This window comes from Hippopotamus amphibius, chromosome 3, assembly GCF_030028045.1.
Source record: "Hippopotamus amphibius kiboko isolate mHipAmp2 chromosome 3, mHipAmp2.hap2, whole genome shotgun sequence".
Lineage (NCBI taxonomy): Eukaryota > Metazoa > Chordata > Mammalia > Artiodactyla > Hippopotamidae > Hippopotamus > Hippopotamus amphibius.
Genome location: NC_080188.1, coordinates 4,585,400 through 4,612,161, shown reverse-complemented (window position 1 = coordinate 4,612,161; position 26,762 = coordinate 4,585,400). Strand labels below are relative to the sequence as shown.

The following is a 26,762-nucleotide window of genomic DNA, read 5'->3' as shown; positions in this document are numbered from 1 at the left end:
ACAAGGGGAACAGAAAGCATATCCAGTGCTCAGTGAGTTAGAAGAGCACCACTAGGTAAACACGGGTGAGCGAAGACAGATGCAGAAATTCTCTTGAGCAACACAGTTCCCCCGCTCCCTAACCCGGGTACAGGACAGGGCTGATCAAAGCCATAATGAAGGTGTGGCTACATCTACAGAAAGAATGGAGCAAGAGAAAGGAGAAATTTAGCCATGAAAACACAGGAAGTTGGGCACATCCTGGGATTGGTACCCTGGGCAACAAGTACAATTTTTTGTGCCCCTATGTAGGAATATTGTTATAATAGAGGTGAATGTTTAAGGTTAAAAGATGATGAGGCTGTGAGTCCTTGCCCTGACATGACCATCTAGCCACTTTTTAAGCTCTTCTTATCTTTCACTTATAGCTTTCTTCCAGAAAGAGAATGTGTTAACTAGTTGACACAAATACCCTACGTCCCCGACAGATGTATTTCAAGTCACAAATTAATAAATGGACATTTTGGTTTATATATCAGTGTCTTGCGAGTTGTCAGCTATGAGTCTATCCCATGAGACACTGCTATGCTCTGGAAATGCCGATACTTTAGCTTCTGAACAAGCAAAGCTGAAGAGCGTGGCTATGGCCTTCCTCCAAAGGGCCTTGCCCAACTACCTGGCTGAACTCTGTGGGTCTCCTTCCTTTTGTTCATGTTCTTCAAACCACAAGAGCAATGCAGGGTCATCAGTGAGGTCCACTTCATGGCAAAGGATTAGCCTCTACTCTAATTAGAAACATGAGACAGTTTTGTCGATTGGAATTTTGCGGCCACCTTACTCAAAGCAGCCAAAAGGCAAAAGAGCCTACAGAATTTAAGAGCTGCAGTGAGTCCTCTTTTCACGAGTGATGACACAGAATCTCAAAGAAGTCAAATGACTTGTATATGAGCACACATTTCTGGCGAAAATGAAACCGAAGATTCTTGGTTTAAGCCTAGGGTTTTTTCCATTGCAGCACAATGGTCCCCAAAGACCATCAAGGTTATCACCATATCCACAAAAAGCCATGTTTCTACAAAGTCTTTTGAATTCATAGTTATTCTTAAATTTGAAAATATAGCCAATCCCAGTCTATGTGTTCAGTGTAGAAATTTGAGTGTATTTCAAAGGTGACATGCTCTGATTAGTTTGTAACCAAATTATAACTGCTCTTATGTCCTCCATTTCCTTACTATAATGATCCTAAGATTTCATATAAGATTTCAACACAGATCAAGTAAATCTCAATCTCAATACATTGTCAATTTAATGTTAGCTCTAATTCTTACATACCACACAGTAGGTTACTGACAAAGTCACAGACTGTCAAGTGTTATTTATTTTGTCATCAGGAGATGATACTATTTGCCTCTTGAAGAACTCACATGCCTCCTTCCACTGGGTAAGGAAACAATGCCACCCATGGTATTTTCCTTTTGGTCCTGGTTGATGGGTGACTCAGCAGTAAACACGATGCCCCATCACAGGAGCTGTGTGAGACCAACGTTTTGGTATATTCATGCCTTTCACTCTAAGCCAGCCATGCAGGGCTCAAGCCACATTCAGGCACAGCTGCCCGAGAAGGAACGACATAGCGGTCATGACAAGTGGAGGGTCTAGTGATGGGTCACCTGTGTTATGGGATGAGCTAGCTAACTAAAACTTTAGCACAGTGAAAAGCTAGGGAATTAGAACAAATAGCGTATCAGACTGGAGAGAGAAACTGTGGGCCATAAAATAGAAGTAAAACACACGGCGGCTAGAGAAATCTAGAAATCTAGAAAAGAAAGGTCAGGGCAAAACACCTGTGAATTCAGCACAAGCACTCTGCCACCTTCCTTGTGATCACATTGGTTGTTTTCCCAGGCCGGCTTAGCTTCCTAAAGAGCTATCTTCCTTTAGCTTTTCACTTTTGTTACTAATCTAATTGTATATGTTACTTTTGTTTTAAGCCCTGTCTATCCCTGTATGAAAGCAAGTAGCCAAAGTAAATCAGCTGTTTTAAACATCTCTGATGGTTGCAGGAGCTCACTGGTAATGCACCAGCTATTCATGTGGATGGGTTAGGAACCATCTTTCTTTTAAAATACGGCTGATCCTAACTCTGGGCAGTCATATGTCTGGAGTGTTGAGAAATAGGAGAAGGCAAATGTGGCTGGAGTGGAATGAAGCAGAGAGAGTAATGGGAGATGAGGTCCAAGAGCTTGAATAAGAAGGGACTGTGTAGGACCCTGTCAATCAGGTAAGCATTTTCACTGTTCCTCAGTATGATGTGGAAAGCCACTGAAGAGCTCTAAGCAGAATATTTATATTTATATTTATATGATCTGACTTTCACTTAAGAAGAATAACTCTGGCTTCTGTAAGATGGAGAAATGAGAAACCAAGTAAGAGCCTAGTCCATTAGTCCAGGCAAAGGTTGAGCGAAGTAAGCCAAAAAGAGAAAAACAAATACCATATGCTAACTCATATATATGGAATCTAAAAAAAATGGTACTGAAGAACCCAGTGACAGGGTAAGAATAAAGATGCAGATGTAGAGAATGGACTTGAGGACATGCGGTGAGGGGTGAAGGGGTAGCTGGGACAAAGTGGGAGAGTAGCACTGACATACATACACTACCAAATGTAAAATAGATAGCCAGTGGCAAGCTGCTGCATAACACAAGGAGATCAACTCGATGATGGGTGATGATTTAGAGGGGTGGGATAGGGAAGGTGGGAGGGAGTCGCAGGAGGGAAGGGATATGGGGATATATATATAAATACAGCTGATTCACTTTGTTGTACAACAAAAACTGACACAACAGTGTAAAGCAATTATATTCCAATAAAGAGCTTTCAAAAAAAAAAAAAAAAAGATGATGGTGGCTTAAACCTAGGTGTCTGCAGATTTACTGGCTGAGAGGGCACCAAAAAAAAGAGAGGAGACAAAAACGACTCCATGATTTTGGGCTCAAGTCATTGGAAGCTGGGAGCTGCCGCCGAATGAGATGCTTCACAAAGGCATCAGGCACACAGAGATGAACAAGACACGGTGGTGCTGAGAGCCCGCAGTCTAGACAAGGAGGTGGGCAGAAAACAGATGTCAATACAAACAATTCCATTTCTTAGACACTTACTTTGTACCAGACACTGAACTAAATATTCTACAGATAGGACATAATTCAGTCCTGGTAATGACTTCATGTGGTTTGGATTCATATGTGCTTAACCTCAAACTCCTGCTCTTAGATACTGTACTTGAGCCTAAGTTGGGCTCGACCTAACCTGAGGAAGTGAGATAGGCGGGCTAGATGCTGCAGGTCCCTGAGGACAGGGGGCAGTTTACCTACAACAGAATGACTGCACGATCGCTTTTAATCCATAAAACAAGAAGGATGGACTCGACGATTTCCATGGTTCCTCTCAGCTCTAAAAGCCTGCAATTTTACAACATGATGATGCTTCTTTTCAGTCAAGTGAAAGTCATTTTTATTCCTTAAGATTGAACAGCATATAACACTATTCTCTTATTTATACAAAGTGATTCCAAGCTGGGCTGAATTGAGCCTCAAGCCTTACATTTTGTCCATTTTAAAATAAAAAGACTATTAATGGTGAAAGCATAGCAGTGAACACAGAAGGGTACACGAGGAAAAGGACAAAGCACACCAAGGAAATAAAGGCCTTGTCATAAAATAAGCAAGCGAAATAAAAATGAGGTTTGGAAAATTGTCATTTTCCTGAAAACTGAAGAACTTTTACATCTTTTATATAGGGACATCTTGATTGGTGACTAAAAAGTTCAGTGACAACTAAAAAGGTATCTTGCATGTTCACAGAAATTTTAATTTTCATAGTCTTTGTTGTTCCAAATCCGAGTTTGTAATATCACACCTTCAATTTATCACAATAGCAAAATCACATGAACATATTTTTACCCAGAAAGGGCATAAACTATAAATAGTCAGAAAAAGAGAATGCAATATATTCGTTTACCTTCAACATGAGATACGACTGTAAGATTAAACTAAAATTTGGCCTAGATTTAAGAAAGCATAAAACTGATGTTGGGTTTAATTAGGATGCAGCCAGCAGCGTGCCCTGCTTCATCACCATCGTCACTAACTCCGTGATGGGCGTCCACGGTGCTGGTGCCCCTGCCGCAGTAGGCAGCCAGGGGTTAGCTCCCTTGATTTGCTGGCATTGAAGGCAAATGACGTTACAGTAAAACAATACCAAAGTGTTTGATGAGCATCAACAGAAATGAAGTTCTAAACTTTGGTATTTAAACTATGTCTCATGTAACTAGAGTGTCATATCCCACAGGGGAAACTCTCCCTCTCGCCATCTGTCTCCCTCACTTTATCCTCTTTTGGACACGTTCATATGGTGTCATTAATAAAATTACATCTTAAAGTCTCATTTTAAGCTTTAAAAAAATGTGTGAAACTGCATCTAAGAATATAAAGGATGTATTCAATTTTTAAAAATATAAAGAAAATTGAAGACTTTACCCCATATTTTAAAATCAGCATTCTCTACATACTTTCTGGGGACTGGTGGGGAAATGGAGATCAGCTATTATAATGGCCAGTATTTTCTTAAAACATATGCTAAACATAACAACCACAGTATAATGTTTAGAGGACTTGAACAGAAGCCTTACAGAAGAAATTCAGATAACTAATAAATAAATTAAAACATTATCTTCTCTAAAAGTAATAAATGTAAATGAAAACAAGAGAAACACACATGCAAACGTAAACATCGTATCAAATTAGCAAATTGTATGTTGTGTATATGTGTGCATTTTAAAGACGCTATCTGCTATTGGTGAAGATGTGGCAAAATGGGTATCCTAATAAGGTATTAAGAAAAAATTTAATTTCTAGAAATCGTTTGAAAATATATATTTAAACACTTTTAAATGTGCATACTTTTTGACTCAGCAATTTTCTACCTAGAATTATATTTTAAGGTCGTAAACAGAAGCTGTATCAAAAAAATATTTTCCAATGATTTATCATGATTTAATGTAAGCTGTCGATGTGAGCACCTATCTCTCCCAATTTCCATATTCTTATAAACATTTTAAAATATACAATAGGTAAAACCTGCATTAATTCTGGAAACCATAAAGGGTTTTCTCCATTTGCCAAAAAATGCAAGGTTTCTGGTTTGTCTGCTGGAGAGAGAGGGCAGATGGCACCTCTTCTGCCTTCTCGGCCTTCTCTGCCTCTGCCTTCTAACAAGGAAGAACAGAGGGTGGATTGCTGTGGACAAGAAGTAAACACAGAACACCTTGCAGAAGATGAACACCCCAGCAGAAAGACCACAACCTGGACTCCACCCAAAGGAGGAGGAAAACAATCAGACCCTTGAAAAGTTATTGCTTCGCATAAGAAAAGAACTACCCCTGAAAACTATAGAAAATGCTTCACTCTAAAAGAGACATTGCAAGAAAAATACACGTTTAAAACATTTCTGTCCTTTTGTCTCAAAATTATATGAGGTTTATCATGTGCACAAAACTAAAGTAAGTAGTCATGAGAACAGGAAAGAACACATGGAGAAAATAAATTACTGAATCAAAAATCACCAGGATGGTAGAAATCAGATAACCAGGCATAGTCAAAAATCGAGTTAGTATGGTGGAAGACACAATTGGAAATCACCCGAATCTCACAGAAGGGCAAGAAGATTTAACTATAAGAGAAAAAATAAAAGACATGGAGAACAGATTCAGAAATGCTGATACTCTACCTATAAAAATCGGAATCTCATTTAGAGGCTATGGTACAGATGAGACAGACCTAACTCTCAAAGATATAATGGTATAAAATTTCTGAGAGTTTAAGAAAAACCTGAAACTATTTTTGCAAATGGCTTATTGCCAGGCTGCATTAATGAAAAGATGGGAATCATGGGTTACATATCTCAAGAAAAAACAGCTATTCTCATAAGCATCCAAACTTCGCTGTCACAATAGTAACATCCAGAAGAAAATGGATCAAACTCTTAATTTAAAAAAGAAAAAGAAGAGAAGGAGGATGAGGAGGAAGAGGAGAGTTTTATTTTATTTTATTTATTTATTTATTTTTTGAGGAAAGTTTTAGAAGCACACACGTTGCTACTTGTGTGCAAGTGCAACAGAAAGGCACTCTCAAACAGCAGAGGTCAGAAATGCTCTGAAAATATCACACCTGTATAAAACTCATTCCTGAGTATTTTTCACAAAGAACCTACCATTTCACAATAGCTCAGCATAAATAAGAACCCTGGTCTGAAGTGCCTCTTAGAAACTAGGTCTTTTTCAATTCTCAGATACACAGAGTCTATGTTCTATGCAAACGATGTTCCACAAATAATAACATGGAAATGTTTAGATTTCTCTTTCATATTAGGCGATCAAAGCCCCTAAATCAGTGATTCTCAGCATTATCTGCACATTAGAGTCTCCTGGGGAACTTGTAAAATCTCTAATGCCCAGGCCACACCTCCTGCATTTAAATGAGAATCTCTGCTTCTGCTCTCCTGTGTGTATTGCAGCGTTATCCACAATAGCCCAGAAATGGAAACAACCTAAGTGTCTGTCTACAAATGAATGGATAAAGAAGAATGTGATATAAATATAGATCTCATATGTATGATATATGTGTATATAACACACTCTATATAGAGAATATACATACATACACACTATTACACATATACGTTATATATATATACACAAACATTATATGTATATACACATACAATTTATATCACAATATTATTGAGCCATGAGAAATAAGAAAATCCTGCCATTTGCAACAACATGGATGGACCTTGAGTGCACTATGCTAGGTGAAATAAGTCAGACAGAGAAAGATAAATATTGTCAATATATCCTTTATACATGGAATCTTAAAAGAGCCTAATTCATAGGACCAGAAAATAGAATGATAGTTGCCAGAGGCCAAGGGTGGAGGGTGGGGGCGGGAGGTGCTGCAGGGGCGGAAGTTTGGTCAAAGCGCACAAGCTTCCAGTTATCAGATGAATAAGTTCTGGGGATTTAGTGTACAACATGGTAACTGTAGTTAGTAACACTCTATTGTATATTTGAACGTCTCTTGGACAGTAGATTTTAAATGTTCTCACCACAAATACACAAAAAAGGGCAATTATAGGAGGTGATGGACGTGTTAACTAACTCTATTGGGGTAATCATTTTACAATATGTATATGTATCTAAACATCTCTTTGTATGCCTTAAAATTATACAATAAGTTAATTATTTCTCAAAAAAAATGGTAAAAAAATAATTTATAATCACAGGATGGACAGAGACCCAGGTAGAACTCAGGGAGATTTTTTTAAATCTTGCCAGGTTATTCCAAAGTGCAGCTAAGATTCAGAAGCAGTGCCCCAAATGTTTGCTCTTTATATAGCAACAGAGTATTAAAAAGAGAGTAATGTCAGAATATGCAAACTTCCATTTTAATATTTTTAATCTCCCAGATTTTTGGCTTTCCATCTGAGATCCTATAAAAACACTTGCACAGCATTCTAAATGGAAACTTGAGGCCCTGTTGGCTGATCATTCTTAGCGACTCCAAAGCAAAGGCCTGGGAAGCTTGTCTCCATCACACTCCCTCTGTATTATATCCATTACTCACACCACGTTAATCTGAACTACACTGGCAAAACATAATTTTAAACTGGATTAATTTCAAGGTCAACAAATGGAAAAGAGACACACACGCAGGGACATCAGCCAGTAGAGGAAATAACTAGGTCCCCAGACCATATGGCAAAGGAATATTGTCAAAGACTGCCCAAGTATCTTGTATATTTACTAACACAGTAACGAAAGCAAACATTAAAGATCCGGGGCTGTAATCTACTCAGGGGCAAAGTGGCTCCCAACGTTATAAGTAGCCCAAGGAAATATGTTCATCTCTTAGGTCACTTGTGATAGCACGTGGACCAGTGACTGCAGAAAATACATTAATCAGATCCTAACACTCGTTTCTGAAGTGCGTGAAAGACAGAAAGGCCAGATCCATGCAATAGCCAAGGTCAAGTCTTTGGCACAGCCCAGAGAATTCAGACCAAAATGTTAGGTTCATAATGTGATATCCAAATCTAACCCCCAAAACTGTTCCATCCAGACTTTTACTTATTAATGTTCTCTAGTGCCCTGAAGGAGGTTTCCAAGTCAAACACGTTGTGATTGATTGGAGTAGACTTGACTTTAAAGAATTAAGTGTGCTTACTTATAATTCCGCGAATTCTCTGCTTTATAATTCATGTTTTTACCATCAATGAGAAACCCTGAGATCCAATTCTAATGCAAAAATATTTATCCCGACAGAGTTTGCTTAAATAAAGCCAACACACATCATCCTGAGCTCGGAATTCATATTAACTTTAAAGACCAGAAGGGATGTGAACCAAAGTAAAGAAACTCACTTTTTATAGGCTATAATCTTTCATGCCATGAAAGCAAATCTACTAGATTTTAATTTTTCCAAAAGCTAAAAAGAAATAGTTATATGAAATGATAGAGGTGCTAATTATCACTACCCTGGCAACTGTACTGCAATATATAAATGTTTCAAATCAACACGTTGTACACACTAAATTTACACAAAGTTATAGGTCACATAGACTTCAATTTTTTAAAAAGGCAAAAAAAAAAAAAAAAAAGCAAAGTGAGAGCTTACATTGGGGGACAAAAGTAGGACTTGGCTATGAAGTGGTTTTCTGAACTCTGTTCTTCTCTGCTGGGCATAAGGTTAAGTATTACTGGTAGGTTGGCAGTGTTTTGAGACCTCATAACTTCGGACTGCTGTAATGTGAGAAGGACATCAGGGCCTTGGCTGAGACTCCCTGAGAGTCACAGAATTCACGATTGGAAGGTGATCATGTCCAGACAGCAGCTGTGCCTTATATATTTCTGTATTCCCCACAGAAACAGGCACACCGTGGGTTCTCAATAAATATTAGGTGATGGCACACACTTGTGGAATGACCGTCGCACATGCAGCAGACATCCTCTGAACCGCATCTTTGACAGATGGGCATCTGGCATCTGCTTCCATGCCATCTATTGACAGGTATCTAATGATCTCCTGAGGACATCAGTTCCCTTACTCAGCCCCACTAATTGTTAGAAAGTCCTGTCTTACGTTGAACTGAAACTTGCTTTCATGTAACGGGCCCCCGATGGCCTGAGCTCTGCCCTCTCCAACAACAGAGAATGAGTCTTTTTAGTCTTTTATGTGATAGCTCTTAAACAATTTTAACAAAAATGAACAGCCCTCTCCCTATATGAGATTATCCTGGGCGTTCTCTTCTGGGTATGATTTAGATTGTTAATATTAACATCAATGCTTAATGGTGCCGTGGATAGAAGATAATACTCCAGATATAAACTGCAAGTGATGCTATTACTCGTACATCTTATAATCAGGAGATTTGACACCTTGAATGCAAGTAAAGCAAAATTTTAAATGACTAAAACCTGTATGTTTTCTTCCATGGAGTATATTCAACAATTTCTATCTATCAAGCTTCTAGACTGACTTATTCCAAGTTTCATTTCTAAACCAAGAATCTGATCGTGACATTTTGTTGCCTAATATTCTCCAATGGTTCCCACAACTTTCTTTCAATCAACAGAAATTTATTAAGTTCCTATTTTGTGCCAGGAACTATTCTATGCCCTTGGGTGCCAGAAATGAGCAGGGAAGCCCTGTCTCTTCTCTCCCCAAGCTTATAGTCTATGAAGATGTGACAGAAAAACAGCAAACAACCAAGAAGTACAATTTCAGATAAGGAAAACAGGTAAAAGTTGAATGGAAATGGAGGCCATACATTAGGTGCACAGGGAAAACCTCTGTGAGCAGGTAACATTTCAGCCAAGACCTATTCAATGAAAAGGTACAAACCATCACAAAAGGAGCAGCAAGCATGTTTTTGCTCTCTCCTAATGAGATTTTTGTCATCTGCAAATTTTGTCACCTGCAAATCTGAAACCCATTCCCTCAAGTCTTTACCCAAATCATTGGTTAAAATGTTGCATGGGGCAAGGTCAAGAAGAGAGAAACTTTAGGTGCCTAGCAGTTGCCTGCTGGACTGTCTGGTGGCAACATCTAATTACAAGGATTCTGCGAAGCAAACAATATGCTTTCCGGATATCCAAAGCTGGGTGGAATTCCTCCCCTACTAAATTCCCATCAATAACAGAGGGGACATCACACTGCCTGTTGTGGGGTTGTTTTCCCCTCCAGGCAAAGCCACCTAGTGAGGACCAAAGGAACTTTAGAGGAACGCATTTCAGTGTATTGATCCTTGTAGCACCAGCCCCAGTGGGAGGTGCACAGCTTGGTACCTCAGCCCTGTGTCATTCAGACTTCCTTTCCCTGAGCAAAGGCAGATTCACCTTTCCTGCACAACCTGCCACCCTTAGTAGCGTACCGTTGAGTTAGCAGATGAAGCCTGGTAAACCCTGCACTGCTGGGGGCAGTATTCTAGAAAGACGGAAACACGGATAACACCTCCACACATTGTCACTTGGCCTTGCCACCAGTCCTCTGTGATCTGGAAAAAGCAAAAGCCTTGTACATCTTCCTTGTGTTCCGCATTTGCAACATATTATCTCCAAAGAAGGTACAATTTTCCCCAGCTCCCACCTTTAGCTAGAAAAACCTTGAGTGAATACTAAACACAAATCTATTTAGATTCCAGTTGTAACCTGTTAAGCACGCGAATTCACCCAAACTCCATACATCCTACAGATTTATTATTTAGTTAGTTAGTTAGTTCGTTAGTTTATTGGCTGCATTGGGTCTTGTGTTGCTGCAGGCGGGCTTTCTGTAGTTGTAGAGAGTTGCGGCTACTCTTCATCGTGGTGGTCAGTCTTATTGCAGAGCACGGGCTGTAGGCACACGGACTTCAGTAGTTGCAGCATGCGGGCTCAGTAGTTGTAACTTGCGGGCTCTAGAGCGCAGGCTCAGCAGTTGTGGCGCACGGGATTAGTTGCTCTGAGGCATGTGGGATCTTCCCGGCCCAGGGCTGGAACCTATGTCCCCTGCATTGGCAGGCAGATTCTTAACCACTGAGCCACCAGGAATACCCAGTCCTACAGATTTTCACATCTATGGCATCCCCTACGACTACTGCTTATGATCATGCAGGTTGTACTTTGCACAGCTCTAGAGAACACCCTTGATGTAAAGCCATTGTAGATTTGTTTAGTTTCTGCAACCATTTTTCAGAAAACATTTTGAGAATGAGAGCCTCATTCTAAATGGCACAAAGACACCACATGGGCTAACTGTGGGGCTGCTTCATAAATTCCCATGTAGGAAATGCCTTTCAAACATATGAGCTACTCAAGGACATTCAGTGCAGCACTGTTTGTAAAAGTAAAAAAAAAAAAAATCCATCATTTGGACCTCAAAGGTCTATCAGCAAGAAAATGGATAAATAAATGTTGTCTAGTCACACATCAGAATATCATAGCACCATTGAAAAAATGAATTCAAGCTAAAAGTATTGACATGGATAAATCTTAAAGAATGTAATGTTGAAAACAGCTATGTCTATTGTGACACCATTTATATAAACACTAAGATGCACAAAACAATGTGCAAATAGGTTATGGGTCCATGCATTTTGTAGCAAAAGGTGCATCTAATGCACAAGTTGATACTCATCACTTTCAGGATCACGGTTATCCCAGGTAAGGAATGGAAGAAAGGAGATTTGGGAAGGGCACAAAGGGATTGCACCTGGGTCAATCAAATTCTATTTCTTTTTTAATGTAGAATATATGTGGCAAAATATTAATATTTGTTAAATCTGGGTACTCATGTTTTTCTGTATGTTTGAAATACCTTTTCTTAAGTGAAGGAGAAAAGAAGTAAAACTTCATTTCCCCAAAGGAGCTACTATTTTTTTTCCCCTCTGATAATGAGATCCCTATTAGTCAGTGGCTTCCCAATTTTTTCTTTTTTTAGCAACAGAGTCTTCCTTTCAAATGAAAATTTTTATGGATTTCTAATATATACAACCAATGAAAGCTGAGGTGCCCTGGAGCCCTATTTCCCACCTTCTCTCGATGCAATCTGAGTCCGCAAAGATATCTCCACAGAGCCCAGGGCTCCACAGCGCACAGTCTAAATGCTACTGATGTGCCAAATGGCGAGTCCCTCTTGACTCGAATGCCAGGAAGCTGTGTGGCCATTATTTCCAAGCTCTCTGTCAACATCTACGGTCAGAACATTTGTATTCTCCCTTTCCCTCCTGGGTCTGGCTTACTAGCTGGGATTTCTTTTCATCAAGAACTGGAACGTGTAATAAAATGGCCCATCTTCGATAATTGACAAAAATGAATACCTCTCAACAAGTTAAACTGGCATTTAACTGTCCTCCCTACCATTATCTTGAATAATAGAGATTTAACAGTGTTTGAGTTATTCAAAAATATTTTTAAAAATAGAAATACAAAAAGATGATTTTTAAAGAAGCAGATCTCTCTTAAGTAAGAGGAAAGCAATAAATGATTTAGATTGAATGCAATTACCCGTATTTATAAGAGAAGCCAGCATTAGGAAGATCAAAAGTGAAAAAATGACTTAGATTTATTTGGGGAATCATTTCACAACATATATACAAATATTGAATTATTATACTGTACATGTGAATCTAATATAATGTTATATGTCAACTATATCTCAACAAAAAAATTTTAAGTTAAAGAATGAGGAACATCATATAAACGTTCCTCAACTACTGCCCAATACAAGTATTCAATATGACATTTCTGTGGCTAATAATGTATTGGTACAAAAAAAAGTATTGAAGAGATTTTAACTTCAATTTTGTGAAAGTTCTTAAGTTTTAACATTTTATGTTAATATAAATGCATTTGTTCTGCCAAGGAGCTTTGATTCCATACTCAGAAAAATGTCACATTTCTTAAAGAAGCCTCCTCAATGAAACACTGCAATTGACCATTCTGATATACCAAAGTTCAAAATCATGGTTCCCAGAAGATTCAGCATAGCCCTATAATGTAAGTGCAGTTTGTCAAACACGAGACAGGTTTGCAATAGTCAAACAGATATAGGTTTATTGTGGCTACACAAACAGTGATAGCACTATCATTGAGTTGTTAGCTTTTAATATATGTCTATATGAGGAGAAAAAAATCACCTTGGGGTGAAATTACACACAGTAGTAGTATGAAGCAACTTACTTTATCAACTGATCTACAGTTACCTAGTGAGTTTAGTCTCAGAGACAGCACAGGGTTAGAGTAGAGTGCTAACAGTTTCTTTCTGGCTATGCACACAAGCTCCCTGTCTTCACCTAGCATGCACCCAGACATTGACAAGGAAGACCCCATATTTTGATAGAAGTACCCTCACCAAACCTGGCTTCATGCCAGGGCCAAGAGTTGCCTGATCTTGGAAAGCAAAAATTAACTCTTCACCAGCTACCCTGTCCTTGCTCCCCATTTAAAGGAACTAATCAGCCTCCTTCTGCAGCTACCACTGTACTCACTAAGTACTGGGAATGTCAGCGGGAGTGAAGGATATTATGGAAGAGAAGACTGTTGGTTGGAAAGGGCAAGGCAGAGATTTAAAGGAAGGTAGCATGAGGCCAGACAGAGGAGAACGGATGAATACTAAGTCCTATGGTGATCAATTAAACCTCCAAAATCAATCTGCTTGTCTGAAAACCTACCTTACTAACTGAGATCACAAAGAAACAATATATTGATACATTTTTTTAAAGACATTCGTGTGGCTAGGCCAGGTCTTAGTTGCGACATGTAGGGTCTAGTTCCCTGACCAAGGATCAAACCCAGGCCCTCTGCATTGGGAACACAGAGCCTTAACCACTGGACCACCAGGGAAGTCCTTACATGGATACCTTTTTAAAGACTACTTCTAACACAAGTCAGTTGTTAGGCCATCTTTTAAAGCAGCACATAACGTTATGTGGGGGAAGAGACAAATGGGAAGAACATGGAAAATTCAAAGAAGAACCACAAAAATGATTAAATGCATGGTGAAGTTTTCATCAGCAAGGTTATGTAACCTAAAAAGCCCAGTGAAGATAAGTCTAAAGCACAATTGGATAAAAGTAAACGTTGATGAAACACCGAGATGTCCATCTCTAGAAATCCATAGGAAAAGAATGGACAGCCCTCAGAGCTAGAAGATTTAGTTACTCGTCTGCAGAAAATCAGACTGGATGACCAGTATTATGACCTTGTGATCAAGAAATATGAGAAGGGCCTTGTGTAGACTCAGACTATTGTTTGAGAATGTTTAAAGGTTAATTCTAGAATTTCCACCAGGCAATAAAGTCAACACATTGACTCTGAGAATGGATTTAAGGCCGATGTGAAGTGAACCCACACAGCAAACGCCCAGCTGATCCACAGGGCAGAGTTCGGGTTCCCACAATACACAATAAACTCTGTATGAGTGGGAGAGTCAGGAACCGGAGTGCTCCAGCTAATCACATATTTCCCGTTAATTGTTACCACATGCAGAAGGATTACAAATTTTTAAAGAATGAGAATAAATTAAAATACACTTAACACCGAAACGAAACTGATTATAATTTAATCTTTCTCTAATTATTCAGAATGCATTTCAGGGTCATCAAGAGGAGCATAAATTATCAGTGCTTGATGACTGTGCAGGAAATCACAGTTTCTCTAAAACCCTAGTTAATAGATGCTGGTAACAAAGAAGTCACTGCATTTGTTATGATTGGGGGGATCTGCGGGCCAAGCATTCTCCTAGGATATGAAGTATGTCATTAATCTGCACCAAAAATAAAACTTCACAGATGATGAACTGAGATTCATAAAGTTAGGATAACTTGTCCAAGGTCACACAACAGGAAAGAGGGTGAGAGCCAGATTTTGAAGGCAGAACTGTGTCTTTAAGGAATATGCTCTTTCACTATTTCAAACAAGCAAATTCTTGTCATGTAAGAGTATTCATAAAATTTTCTGCCTCTCTGTATAAAACTTAAGCACAGTCAGTGGGTCATACTTTTTGTTTTCCCAGATGTGCTGAAGAATTTTTCTGAGCCATTCTAGACATTGCTACCACGTATTCATGAGCACAGCAAACTCTGGGCACGAAATATTTTTGTTTTATTTTGTTTTGTTTTGTTTTTTAAGTAAATGGCCAACTGCTCATTCAAAGGATCAAGAAGATAGCCCGAACATCTATGGAAGAAAATATCTTAAGAGACTAAATTAGCACAGCCTCAGCCACATAACAAAATGATTTACCAATAAATGTATATACTTAATAAACATTCATTTCCTCATATTTTATTCAGTGATCTAATTTTTGTTATTCCACTTACATTTAACTATAAAATATATTAATATTTAACTTGACTCGCAAAAGAACATGGTCATTCAAAATTATTTAAGACTTTAGGATGGATTTACACCTATAAAAGAAATGAATTCAACTTGTTAGGGGAGAAAAAAGTTATTTCATCAACACATATGATACATTCCTTCTCACATCATCTACTTTTTTAGTCCTAAACTCATTTGGGATTTCACCTGAGACATTCATGGCTTCTTCTTCATCTGCATTCACAAGCCCAATTAAAATTCTTCAAGACTCAGATGGCTTTTCTTCCTCCACCCATAATGGGATCACTTATCTCTGAAGCAGGCAGTGATTCCTATAATGGAATTTCGCAAACAAGGGGGGAAAGTGGCTCAACTTTAGAAGGGCATGGAATCATCTCCCGTCATGATACTGTTTCATTAGCTAATCTCATTCACACCCAGGAGACTCTGCAGTTCTGAGACGACCCTCATCAAAGAGATTGGCCTTCCTCCCTTCCTCAAAGAGACTGGCCTTCCTCCCTTCCTCTGCATGTAGCATTTCCAGATAAGCCTTAAGAATTACTTTCTATTCCTGAAGAAACCATTTTCATCTCCAGCACCATGTTGATATTTTCATTGCATTGAAGAAAATGCCACCTAAACAGTAACTTGGGGTCAAAGGAGCCCTGATTAGAGTTATCTCTCTGTTCAAAAGCTCAGAATAGAAAAACAGACTTCCCATATACAAAGTCTCAATGCAGAATTATGGCAGGAAGGTAGTTCTGAAATCTGATCTTCTAATTCAGGATCCTGCCCAGAGACAAAAGTTTCATGCTCAAGTTAAATTTAAAGAAAGTTAAAATTACTGCATTGCCTAACTGAATTAAATTATGCATTTATGGCGAAGCTTGAAAACCATACTTAACTGTCTTAAAACTTGATGGATGAGATAGTGCTTGCCGTGATTGTGTTTTGAAAGGGGACTTCATTGGTCATGATTGTAACTGCCATGGAGTTTTTCACTTGGGAATTTTACTCTAATGCTTTGAACTGATTTGCTCATTCAATTTCCTCTCTGAGATTTTATACTCTTCATGGTAACTTTGTTAAACTTGAATCTGAGTTGACCCTTCTGATTCTGAACTCCAGGGATAAATTTCTCAGGGGAAGAAAAGTGAGGTTCATTTTCAATACGAATGAATAAAGGAGGAAACACCCAGATTGAAGGTCAAGAAAATGTTACCTGGAAACTGAATCAATATCAATAGAAACAGTTCATTGAAGAGCAAGGTCTAATTTTATGTCCAGATTAAAAAAGGTGTCCACATTTCAAATTAAGTAGCTGGATGAGAAGAATGAAGAAAGTTCTTTTAAAAAGACTATTAATTATAATTCCTTAGACTTAATTTTATGGCCTAAGAAATTACCAAGAGTTCTAATAAAATATGATCCTTGACATACCTGCCTAGAAAGAATATTTAGATGGTCACGTAATCCTTAAACTGGAAGGATCCCCAAAGAATAGCTAGTTCAGCCCTATTATTCTTCCAATGAAGAAACTGAGGCACAGAGAGGTTAAGTGCATTTATAGAAAAATGGGTAAAAAACTTTAGCATAGATTTCAATTATTGTCACAGCAAACTCAAGTTTAATATCAAAAGGGTATAATTAGCACCATGCCTAATTCTAATGCATAAAAATTGTTTTCATAATAGCGAAAACAATCTACCATTTCTTTAAAATTCTTTAAAAGGTAAAATGGTGGTATAAATCTAATATTCATTGAAATTCTAGAGAGTGATTCAGTTTTCCTGCTAATGTAGATTCAATCTCCTAGTTACTTGTTAAACATTTACTGAGCACTTACTGAATGCTAAGTATAGAACTCAAAACCCCAAAGCTGTATTCTGGTCAGAATTTTGTCTGTAAAAAATGGTGCATAAAATCTGACTACACACTGCTCCTGCCTGAGTGCTTATACCTTTTAATAGCTTCCATTTTCTCCTAAAAATGGTTTTTTTTCCCTTCCTTTCAAGGATCATAATGGGCATTATCTTCAAAAATCAAAGTGTTTCCCAAGTTCCATCTATTCAGCTGGCTTATTCAATAAGTATTTCATTGTGACAGGGCTACAGTTGTACGAGGATCCCAGGAAACAGTTACGGCATCAACGTTTAATGTTTTTATTCATAATATTGTTGATTTTCTTGTATACACCATCAGGCTCACTTTTGAAAAAACAATATAGGATGTAGTTAACCAGTAGTTTACCCAATTTCAAGTTTGGAAAAGCTTGCAGAAACAATATTTATGTCACTGTAGAGCAACTGTGCAAAGTTATAAATAGGTAAGATAAGACCATAGAGGGGAAGGCCATAGAACTGGTGAGATTAACACTGCTTAAGGTCTAAATTAGCAACACTGCAAATCCAAAGACTCATCTTCTTAGTGCACCCAGAGCTAATTCCCACTGATGAACTTAACAAGACTTTGATTTACAAGACAAAATGTCAATGTAATAATTTATAGTGGGGAATATCCTTTTCCAAGATTTGGAAAACTCCAAAAGTTTCCTGAGTTTCCTGGGTAGGAATGGGTATCACTTGGCCATCCACTTCTCCCTCTTCTTTCCTAGAGCCCACAGCTGTCCAACAGTATCCATCTTAACACAGTTATCCAGGCAAACCCTGCCAATCACACTAAGATAAAGTCTACTGGCTTTGCTACAAAGCAAGTTCTTAGATAACTAAGAGGCCAGGTAGTAATCAGGGTTTTGTTTTTTGTTTGTTTGTTTGTTTGTTTTGAGATCAGGAAATAAGAGCTAATGTAGACAGACACTTGAGGACTACTCCACCTGGGGAAAACTGAGATGTTCACCTTCTCTCAATTCCAATAGCCCTCTCGACACCTGAATATTCCAGCACTGCTCCCTCCTGAATAGGTGAAAAAAGTCATCATCTCCTCAAACTCCTGTTTCCATTTCCTTTGGATGTATACCCAGAAGTGGATTTTGCTGGATCATATGATAGTTCTATTTTTAATTTTTTCAGGAATCTGCATACTGTTTTCTACAGTGGTTGAATCAATTTACATTCCTACCAACGGTGTACAGGAGTTCTCTTATCCCCACATCCTCCCCAATACTTATCTCTTGTCTTCTTGATGATAGCCAAGAGAGATATGAACTCTGTTTACTGCAGCACTATTCACAATAACCAAGATATGGAAACAGCCTAAGTGTCCATCAACAAATGATCAACAGATCAACAGATGAATGAATAATAATGAAGTTGTGATATATATGTGATATAACACACACACACACACACACACACACACACACAAAATGAACTATTATCCTGCCATGAGAAGAAGGAAAAGAAATCCTGCCATTTGCAACAACATGGGTGGAACTTGAGGGCATTATGTTAAGTGAAAAGTCAGACAGAAAAATACATATATGGTATAAAGTCATTTATACGCGGAATCTAAAAAAAGCCAAACTTGGAAAAACAGAGAGTAGCATGGTGGTTACCAGAGGCTGGGAGTGGAGGGAGATGTTGTTTAAGGTACAAACTAGGAACTAACAGATAAGTAGATAAGTGCGTCCTGGCGAGCTGATGCACAATACAGTGATTACGGGCAGCAACACTGTATTACAGACTTCAAAGCTGCTAAGAGACTAGATCTCAATTGTTCCTACTACCAAAGAAAGAAAGAAAACGATAATTCTGTAACATCACAAAGCTAACACTAACGTGGTAATGATATTATAATATATAAATGTATCAAATCAACATGTATACAAGCTTATATGATGTTATATTTCAATTATATTTCATTTTAAAAAGCATTATCAAATCCTTTTCGCCCCTTTTTCAAGATTCTGTGAAGCCTACTCTTTATGTTGGAAAGTAGATTGCCTTCAGATAAATTATACTTTGACTATTTTACAGGTCTCTTTTACAGTTGTAAACATACAACTGCTCTTCTGTTTACTACTACATGAACACGGAAACTACTGGACAGATTGTTCTAAAAATGGAGGATGCGTTTGGAATCATCTAAATAAATGTTTTAAAGGCTGTATAGTAGTATTAAAATTCACTGGGTCTGGTGCGGTGGAGAACCTTAAGTAATTATCCCCTCAAAGCAGTTGGAACCGAATTTAAAAAAGAAGCCCGAGGGAAGTCCATGTGCAGAGGGAGCACGTATGTATTAGAAAGCTATGGAAATAGAAGATAAGGAATAGTTTCTAATCAGGAAGCACAGAGGCAGGTTCTCTGATGTGTGACTGAGTTGCTTCTCAAATGGGCAACTCCATGAAACCTGATCCCAGGAAGCAGATGCACCAGGGTCTGTGTTTCTAAGAGGGTGTGCCCCTAAATGGTGCACGATCCTGTTCGTATCAGTACGGGCCTCACCTGAGGAAGGCTGGTGAAGTAGTTCAACAACAGCAGTGTGTGTGTGTGTGTGTGTGTGTGTGTGTGTGTGAGAGAGAGAGAGAGAGAGAGAGAGAGAGACTCAGGGCTTTGCCAAGCACCACGCCAGTCACTTGGTCACAGAACACATTCTCTCAATCCCCTGAACTGATCCCCTTGTCGTAGCCCTTCAGAAATGTGCAGGAAAATAAAAACCATAGATTCTGAGAACTGTAGATGTTGACAGGATCTGAATATTGAGCACCAAACCCTCCCCTTTGCAGTGGAGAACGCCAAGGTCCAGATAATGTAGTTTGGCCAGGGTGATGGACGTCCTTAAAGGTGTAAAGTAACTATATCAAATATGAAAATAAATATCTAACATTTTAAGGTATTCAGGGCATACGAATACATGAATGATCTTATTTTATTTTTACAGCTGACTTTGGCTTAGGCAGAATGGCAATGAGCATCCTTCCCATTAAACAGCTGAGGAAGTTGACATTCAGAGAGTTCTAATGGGAACTTCCCCAAAGGCACGCCACCAGAAGGCAGGACTTAGTTTTCCCTCTTCAGACCCTCTAGACTTTCTACCCTGCTACCCTTCGTATGGGCGATGGAAGACAAAGGTAAGTATGCTACTGAACAGAAGTAGGGGAGGGGTCACAGGGGAAGGTCATCTGGCATATCTCTAATCTCTGGCTGTCTGAGTTTATGTGTGGTCTCAGTACATATAGGTTGGTGACATACAAATATATTGGAAATTGTTTTCTTCATGACTTTTCAAATTCCACAGGTCTGCACACTAGCAACACACAAACTATTCGTGTGCATGGCCTTCAAATCTCATTCTTCCTCCCCTATTCTGATCTTGACTCCTCCTCACTAGCTCCATCAAGTCCAGCCAGGAGCAACACCACCAAGTGCATCCGACATCCCACCCCATGTGCACCCAAAGCTGTGAGCTCTCTGTGAGCTATGAGATGAACTGCTCCATAGGGCGACGCTGGCAAAGGTGTACTCTGAGAAGCAACAAAACAACTGACACGGAGTGAGACTCTGTCTTCAGGAATTGAGTCTATTCTGAGCTTGCAGTGGATTTTTAATTGGTTTGTTTTTCCAAAAGATCAATGTGTCAAACTTTGAGACCTTCCCTTGATTCTTAGGATATTGTAAATGCACATTTAGGAAAACACAGGTTCTTAACGCATTTTGTCCAGTTAAATGGGCTTCTGTGATCTGAAACTGACAGAGGCTGGGGGCTGCCGGGTCCATACCACTTTGGGAAATGGATGTACTTCTGCTTTCCCGGCTCTCCACGGGAAGGGAGGGAAGGAGAATGCTGACAGACAGCAGCAGGGTGATTCTGTGCTCAGCATCCCGTCTTGCTGGTATACCCAAGCTGCAAGATTTATAACCTTCTCGTTACAATGCTTCAGCTTCAACACTTTCAGTGAAGTCTTCAATAACTTCGATGACATCTTGCTGAGGGTTTTGTCATTAAAAGCCTAAAGCTGGTCATTAACAAAGCTTCTCTGCAATCATCCACCGCTGTGCTAACTCAAGCATGGATCTCACTGGAAAGTTGGGCTGGCTCAGAAACTTTCCAGAAGGCTGCCTTTTTTTTTTTTTTTTTTTTTTTCTGCACAGGGTATATTTCTTTAGGGAAAGAAAATACAGTTCCCAATCATTTCTCCATTTATTTCTCATCACCCATCGACTAACTCTTCTCTGATAGACACAACCAAATTCAACAAACACGTGTAGAAAGCTACTACATGACAGAAACGGTGCTCAGGGCTGAAGATATAATTATAAAAAAGACAAAGCTCCAACTCTCAGAGGGTTCAGAGACGCCCCCCAAAATTAACCATCATTTATGGAATCTTTCATAACGTGGCAGACTCTGTATTTAGGCTTTATACACATTATCTTGTTCATTTTTCACCGTGCTTTAGAAGGTAGATGTTCTTCTTGTCTCCATTTTATTACTTTTTAATATTTATTTTATTTATTTATTTATTTTATTTTTTGGCTGCAGCGGCTCTTAGTTGCAGCACGCAGGATCTTCATTGAGGCATGTGGGATCTTTCGTTGTGTCACTCAGGCTTCTCTCTAGTTGTGGCGTGTGGGTTTTCTCTTCTCTAGTTGTGGTGCACAGGCTCCACAGCACGTGGGCTCTGTAGTTGTGGCACACGGGCTTCGTTGCCCTGCGGCATGTGGGATCTTAGTTCCCTGACCAGGGATCAAACCCGCATCCCCTGCATTGGAGAGTGGATTCTTTACCACTGGACCACCAGGGAAGTCCCTATCCCCATTTTAAAGATTAGATGGCTGAAGTGTTGTTTGTTTAGGACTTTTCCCAAAATTATTGAACTTGTAAGTGAAAGAACCAAGTCTCAAACTCATGTCTTATCTGACCTCAGGCTAGTTGATCTACTCCAAACAACAGGATTGGGCCAGGAAGAAGGCAAAGACCGTGACATTCCAGTTAAGTAAAGACTGGGAGCCAAGCCAAGGCCAGGCACATGTTGAGTAGGTGTGAGTAGCAGGTTGAACCCAACTGGAATCCCCTTTTAGGAGAGTTTAGGTCATGGGTCCGTATCACCCATTGAGAATAACCTCCCCTGGTTTCTCACACCTCCTCACCTCAACAACATTCAGATTGTGGATGTACCCCTTTGGGTATGATCACATATGAACTTAACCTTGCCTGCTGGCTCAGAGCAGCAAGGACTGGTAGAAATTTTATGAATATAATAAAGATTCATATTATGTGAAAAAAAGCCTAACTCTTTGAAGATCACTACTCCCTGAGCTTTTACAAAAATTCCTGTTGCAGAACAATTCCAGCTACCCAGTTGTTTGATGGTTGTTTCTGCTGCCAATGATTTGATTTTTCACCTAATCTGGCAACCTCTCCAGAGGAAATAATGAATGGAGGGAGGTCCTGGATGCTTTGTCCTCTACAGGAGTCAATCGTAAATAGCCAAAGGGCCAATGTTACAACACTCACTCAGAGGTTCCCAAAATGAATGAAGGGGAAAACTGCAGACACAGGGGCATGTTCTGCCATTACTTAGAGACTTGAGGGGGGATGGAATGTTTTTTAAATGTCTTGGGATTCCATTTTGTAAATAATAAGGAAAATAACTTGGGGTGATATATTCTTAGGAGTGCACATTTTGTAATAATAATAATTACTACCATTGGTTGAGAGCCTACTATGTGCCAGGCAATTGCTGGGGGTGTTTAACACAATAGCTTATTAAGTAAAATTTTTTCAGCAACTCTGCCAGGGAAAGTGTTATCCCAGTCTTACAGATGAACAAACTGAGGGTTTCAGAGGTTGAACCATTTGCCCGTCCTTGAGTAATTGGAGCTGGAATGCAAGCCTAGTTTTATGTTATTTCAAGTTTTTGTGTCTCCACTGCGTTGCTTTTCTCTTATCTGTATCTACACTAATTAAAACACAACCTATTTAAAGACATTTAAATAATGCAATGATTAAAAAGGCATTAGCTGATTTCTCTTTCTTTTTTTCTTGAAATGACATTCTTCCTCTTTTTTCCCTTTTTCTTTTCACAAAAGGAAACCGAAGCGTTAGCTTTCTTTTTACTGCTCAATTAATTGCTGTGGGATTTTACCTGAAGAGATTAGTAAGACCTCCAGGCAGACGCCATTGATCCAACTACAGTGTCATTATGTGCCTATCCGGACGCGTGATGTTGAAGGCAGGGCTTTGTTCGTGGGAATCACAAAGCCGTCATCCATCTGACTCCCTGGGTTCTGGCAGGCTCTCACCTGCAGCGCTTCCCACAAATGTCTGCCTTGGTCTGTTATTATTTTTAACTGCTCGCAGTGTGCTTCTTCCTAGCAAGGTTCTCACCAATCAAGGTTATCAGCGCTACCTCAGAGGAGTCTCAGGAAATCGATCAGTAACTTCAGCTCTGCCTCTGACGAGAGGCAGGATACGGGGTGTCCAAGGTCCTAGGACCTGTCAGCTCCTGCAGAGGCAGCGTGAAGCACTTCCAGAGAATCTATGCAAGCCGGGGGCACCAAAGGTGAGGAAAAGGTTCTAGAAGTATGGTGGGACAGGCAAGGGACCCGGGACTCAGGGACCCCGTCAAACCCCAAAGTAGTGGTGGTAGCAGCAGTAGGAGTAGGCGTAGGAGTAATAATAATAATAATAATAGAAACAGTCTGCCTTGTTCCAGTAAATATTGCTTAGTAACTTTGGGACCTTGAGCAAATGACTTAGCCTCTTTGAAACTCAGTTTCCTCATCTGTAAAATAGGAGCAATGACCTCTTCTCACGGTTTCGAAAATAAAATAAGATGATGGCATCAGTGAAGACTCTTTTTGTTCCAAGGGATAGAAATCCAGTCAGAATCAGGTGAAGCAGGAAAAGCACTTAACTATAAGTCATGTTTCTCAAGAACACGCATGCAGCTGGCTCTGAAGGAAAACTGGAATTAGAGGCGCACGTGCCCTTCTGAAGCGCTCCGCCTTTCTTGTCTCCACTTCCTTTGATGCACCCGCAGCTGCCCTTCTCACTACCCGTGAGCTTTACATGGCGAGGCAGAGCCACCAATGGCCTGCAATGTTACACGCCTTCGCCAACCCCAGCTATGAGACAAACAAACTGATTGGTCCAAATTTTAAATCCCAGGGAAGAACGAGGATTGGCCCAACTCATGTCATATGCCTACAGCTAGAGCAATCAATTCTCTGTTAACAAAGAGCAGAATTGTATTCTACATACATGGCTGTAGGTATGGTAAGTCTAAGGATGGGGGCTGGGGGGGGGGAGAGGGCGGTATTTCATAGGAAAAGAGGGATTCGTTCCCAGAAAAGAGAGTTTCCCTGCAGATGAAAGAATTGTTGTCCACTACAAAAACACATGAAAAATAGCTGTCACTAGTCCAGAATATGCACTTAATATAGGGGTTTTGGTCAATGTGTAAATCTCTGAACATTTTGAAAGGCTACATTTTTTAAAAAAACCAAAACAAATACAGCATGATGGGTTCATTACAATGACTATAAGGCATCTAATGTTAAGAATCAGAAGAGATTGTAGATACTGTGAAAAGTTAATGGTTTACGTACCTGATACTTTTTACATCAATTCAAAAGTATCATAGAAACTCAACAAGTTCAAAAACAGAATTCTGTTCCTCTCTCCTGTGGCTCACAAACCCAAATTGCCTCACAGTCTCTACTCCCGCCTTCACTTACTTTTCTATCTTTACGTTATCCTAGTTTGAGGTCGTTAAAGACCTAAGGGACTGTATAAAGTACTTGAAAGGATTTCAGAGAGCAGTGACATGTGCTTATATGTTAGCGCTAAACAGAGCACCAAGCTAGGAATGAAGAAAGCCAATGTCTATTTTTTTCTCTTTTCCGTAACATACACAGAGCAATTTTGGACAAGTCATTTGTGATCCCAATGGCATCCGTAAATCTGATGACGGTAACTAGCCTACTTGTCTCTTGGGATGAAGCTGGGAGCATCCGTGTATTAACTATGAATAGGGTCATTTATAAGGAGAAGTGGGCAAGAATCTCAGAAAACTTGAGATTTCCCTGTCTTATCAGAAGGGGAATTCCCTCACAGAGGAAGGCTCTATTTTGTGTGTAATACAAAAGAATGATTTTGCTTGGATCAAATTGTAGGAATCCAATTGCCCTCTGTCAATAAACTCCAGGCTTGGGTGAGGGATTGAGTCAATATACTTTAGGCTTTGAAAAGAAATCACTTTGTGTCACTTTCCAGAATTCCTTCTGGCTGATTCCAGCATATCACTGATTTATTTTGGAAAGAAAAATTCCAGGACCTCTCAAACAGAATGATGAGAAATAACTGTGCCTATCATGGTTAAAAAAAGGAAATTGAAAGTCTCATTTTGCATTGAATTTTGTAGCTATGATATGATTCCTTTATGGGGAAGAGAAATTAAATTTACAAAGCAACAGTATCCCAAGTGGTCACTAAAAGGGAGAAATTAACTGGGGTAGAAATGTGTTACCAGTTAAAGATTATTCCTTCACATTTGTTTTCAAATATGAAAAGAATCCCATTAGGGCAAAGGAGTTACCAGAATAATGATATTGTCTTGAAACAGAATTCACAGATTCTATACAACAACAACAACAACAACAACAAAAACTGTTTCTGCTGCTTGGTTACAGTTTAAATGAAACATGCGTTGATTGCAGACGAACACCACTTTAAAGTTTATTGAACAAATGCTTAATTTTGGTCCTTTAAGAATTCTGTCAGTTCATTTCTTGGTACTTAAGATATTAAAATATGCAAATAAGCATGCTCTAGTTGGTCAGAGCTGATCTTCTTGTAATAACTAATGTTCGCCCCCAATGGCCACCACTCCTTCTATACATATCAACCTTCACCCAGGAGTCACAAAATGCTGAAGACAGTTGCTTTTTACTTGATTAAATTTCAGCAGGTTGAAGCTAGGCCAAAATCCTCACCTTCCTCTTTCCTAAATACTTTTTCTCCCCTCTCTCTTAATTACACGGCTTTACACTGATTTACATGAATTTCAGCTTTCAAAATCATTGGTCTTTGCTGAATGCAAATAGGCACATGCGAAAATTATGTTAAGTTTGCACAACTGATCTTTCATCATTTCAAATGGTACCTTTGAACAGCTCCTGAAATGTCTGTCTGAAATACTCCCAGCGCTGAGTGTCATCAAAAGATGTGGGGTCACCCTGGGGAAACCCATTCTCAGTGATGTAAATTACAGGGTTATTATACGTATCCTGGAACGAGAATGCAGAAGTTTTATTCCAAACAGATGTTTAAAAAAAAAAAAAAGCTCATAAAATCAGGTGCATTCCCCTCTATCTTCTCTAAGCTACAACCCCAAAACTAGTTTTCATCAAATTGCGCTGACCCTATTAACTTAATTTTCCGCGTGCTGACCTTTCATAACTAA

The 26,762-nt window shown here is 39.2% G+C and overlaps 1 protein-coding gene across 1 annotated transcript in view; it reads right to left on the bottom strand.

The window, feature by feature from the left end:
- The window catches only part of LOC130849661 (cytosolic beta-glucosidase), a 113,867-nt gene that overhangs the window by 34,050 nt on the left and 53,055 nt on the right, over positions 1-26,762 (bottom strand). Inside the window, exon 4 of the mRNA XM_057728735.1 lies at positions 26,463-26,586. Within this exon, the coding sequence (XP_057584718.1) occupies positions 26,463-26,586 (124 nt within the window). The remainder of the gene's footprint in view (positions 1-26,462; positions 26,587-26,762) is intronic.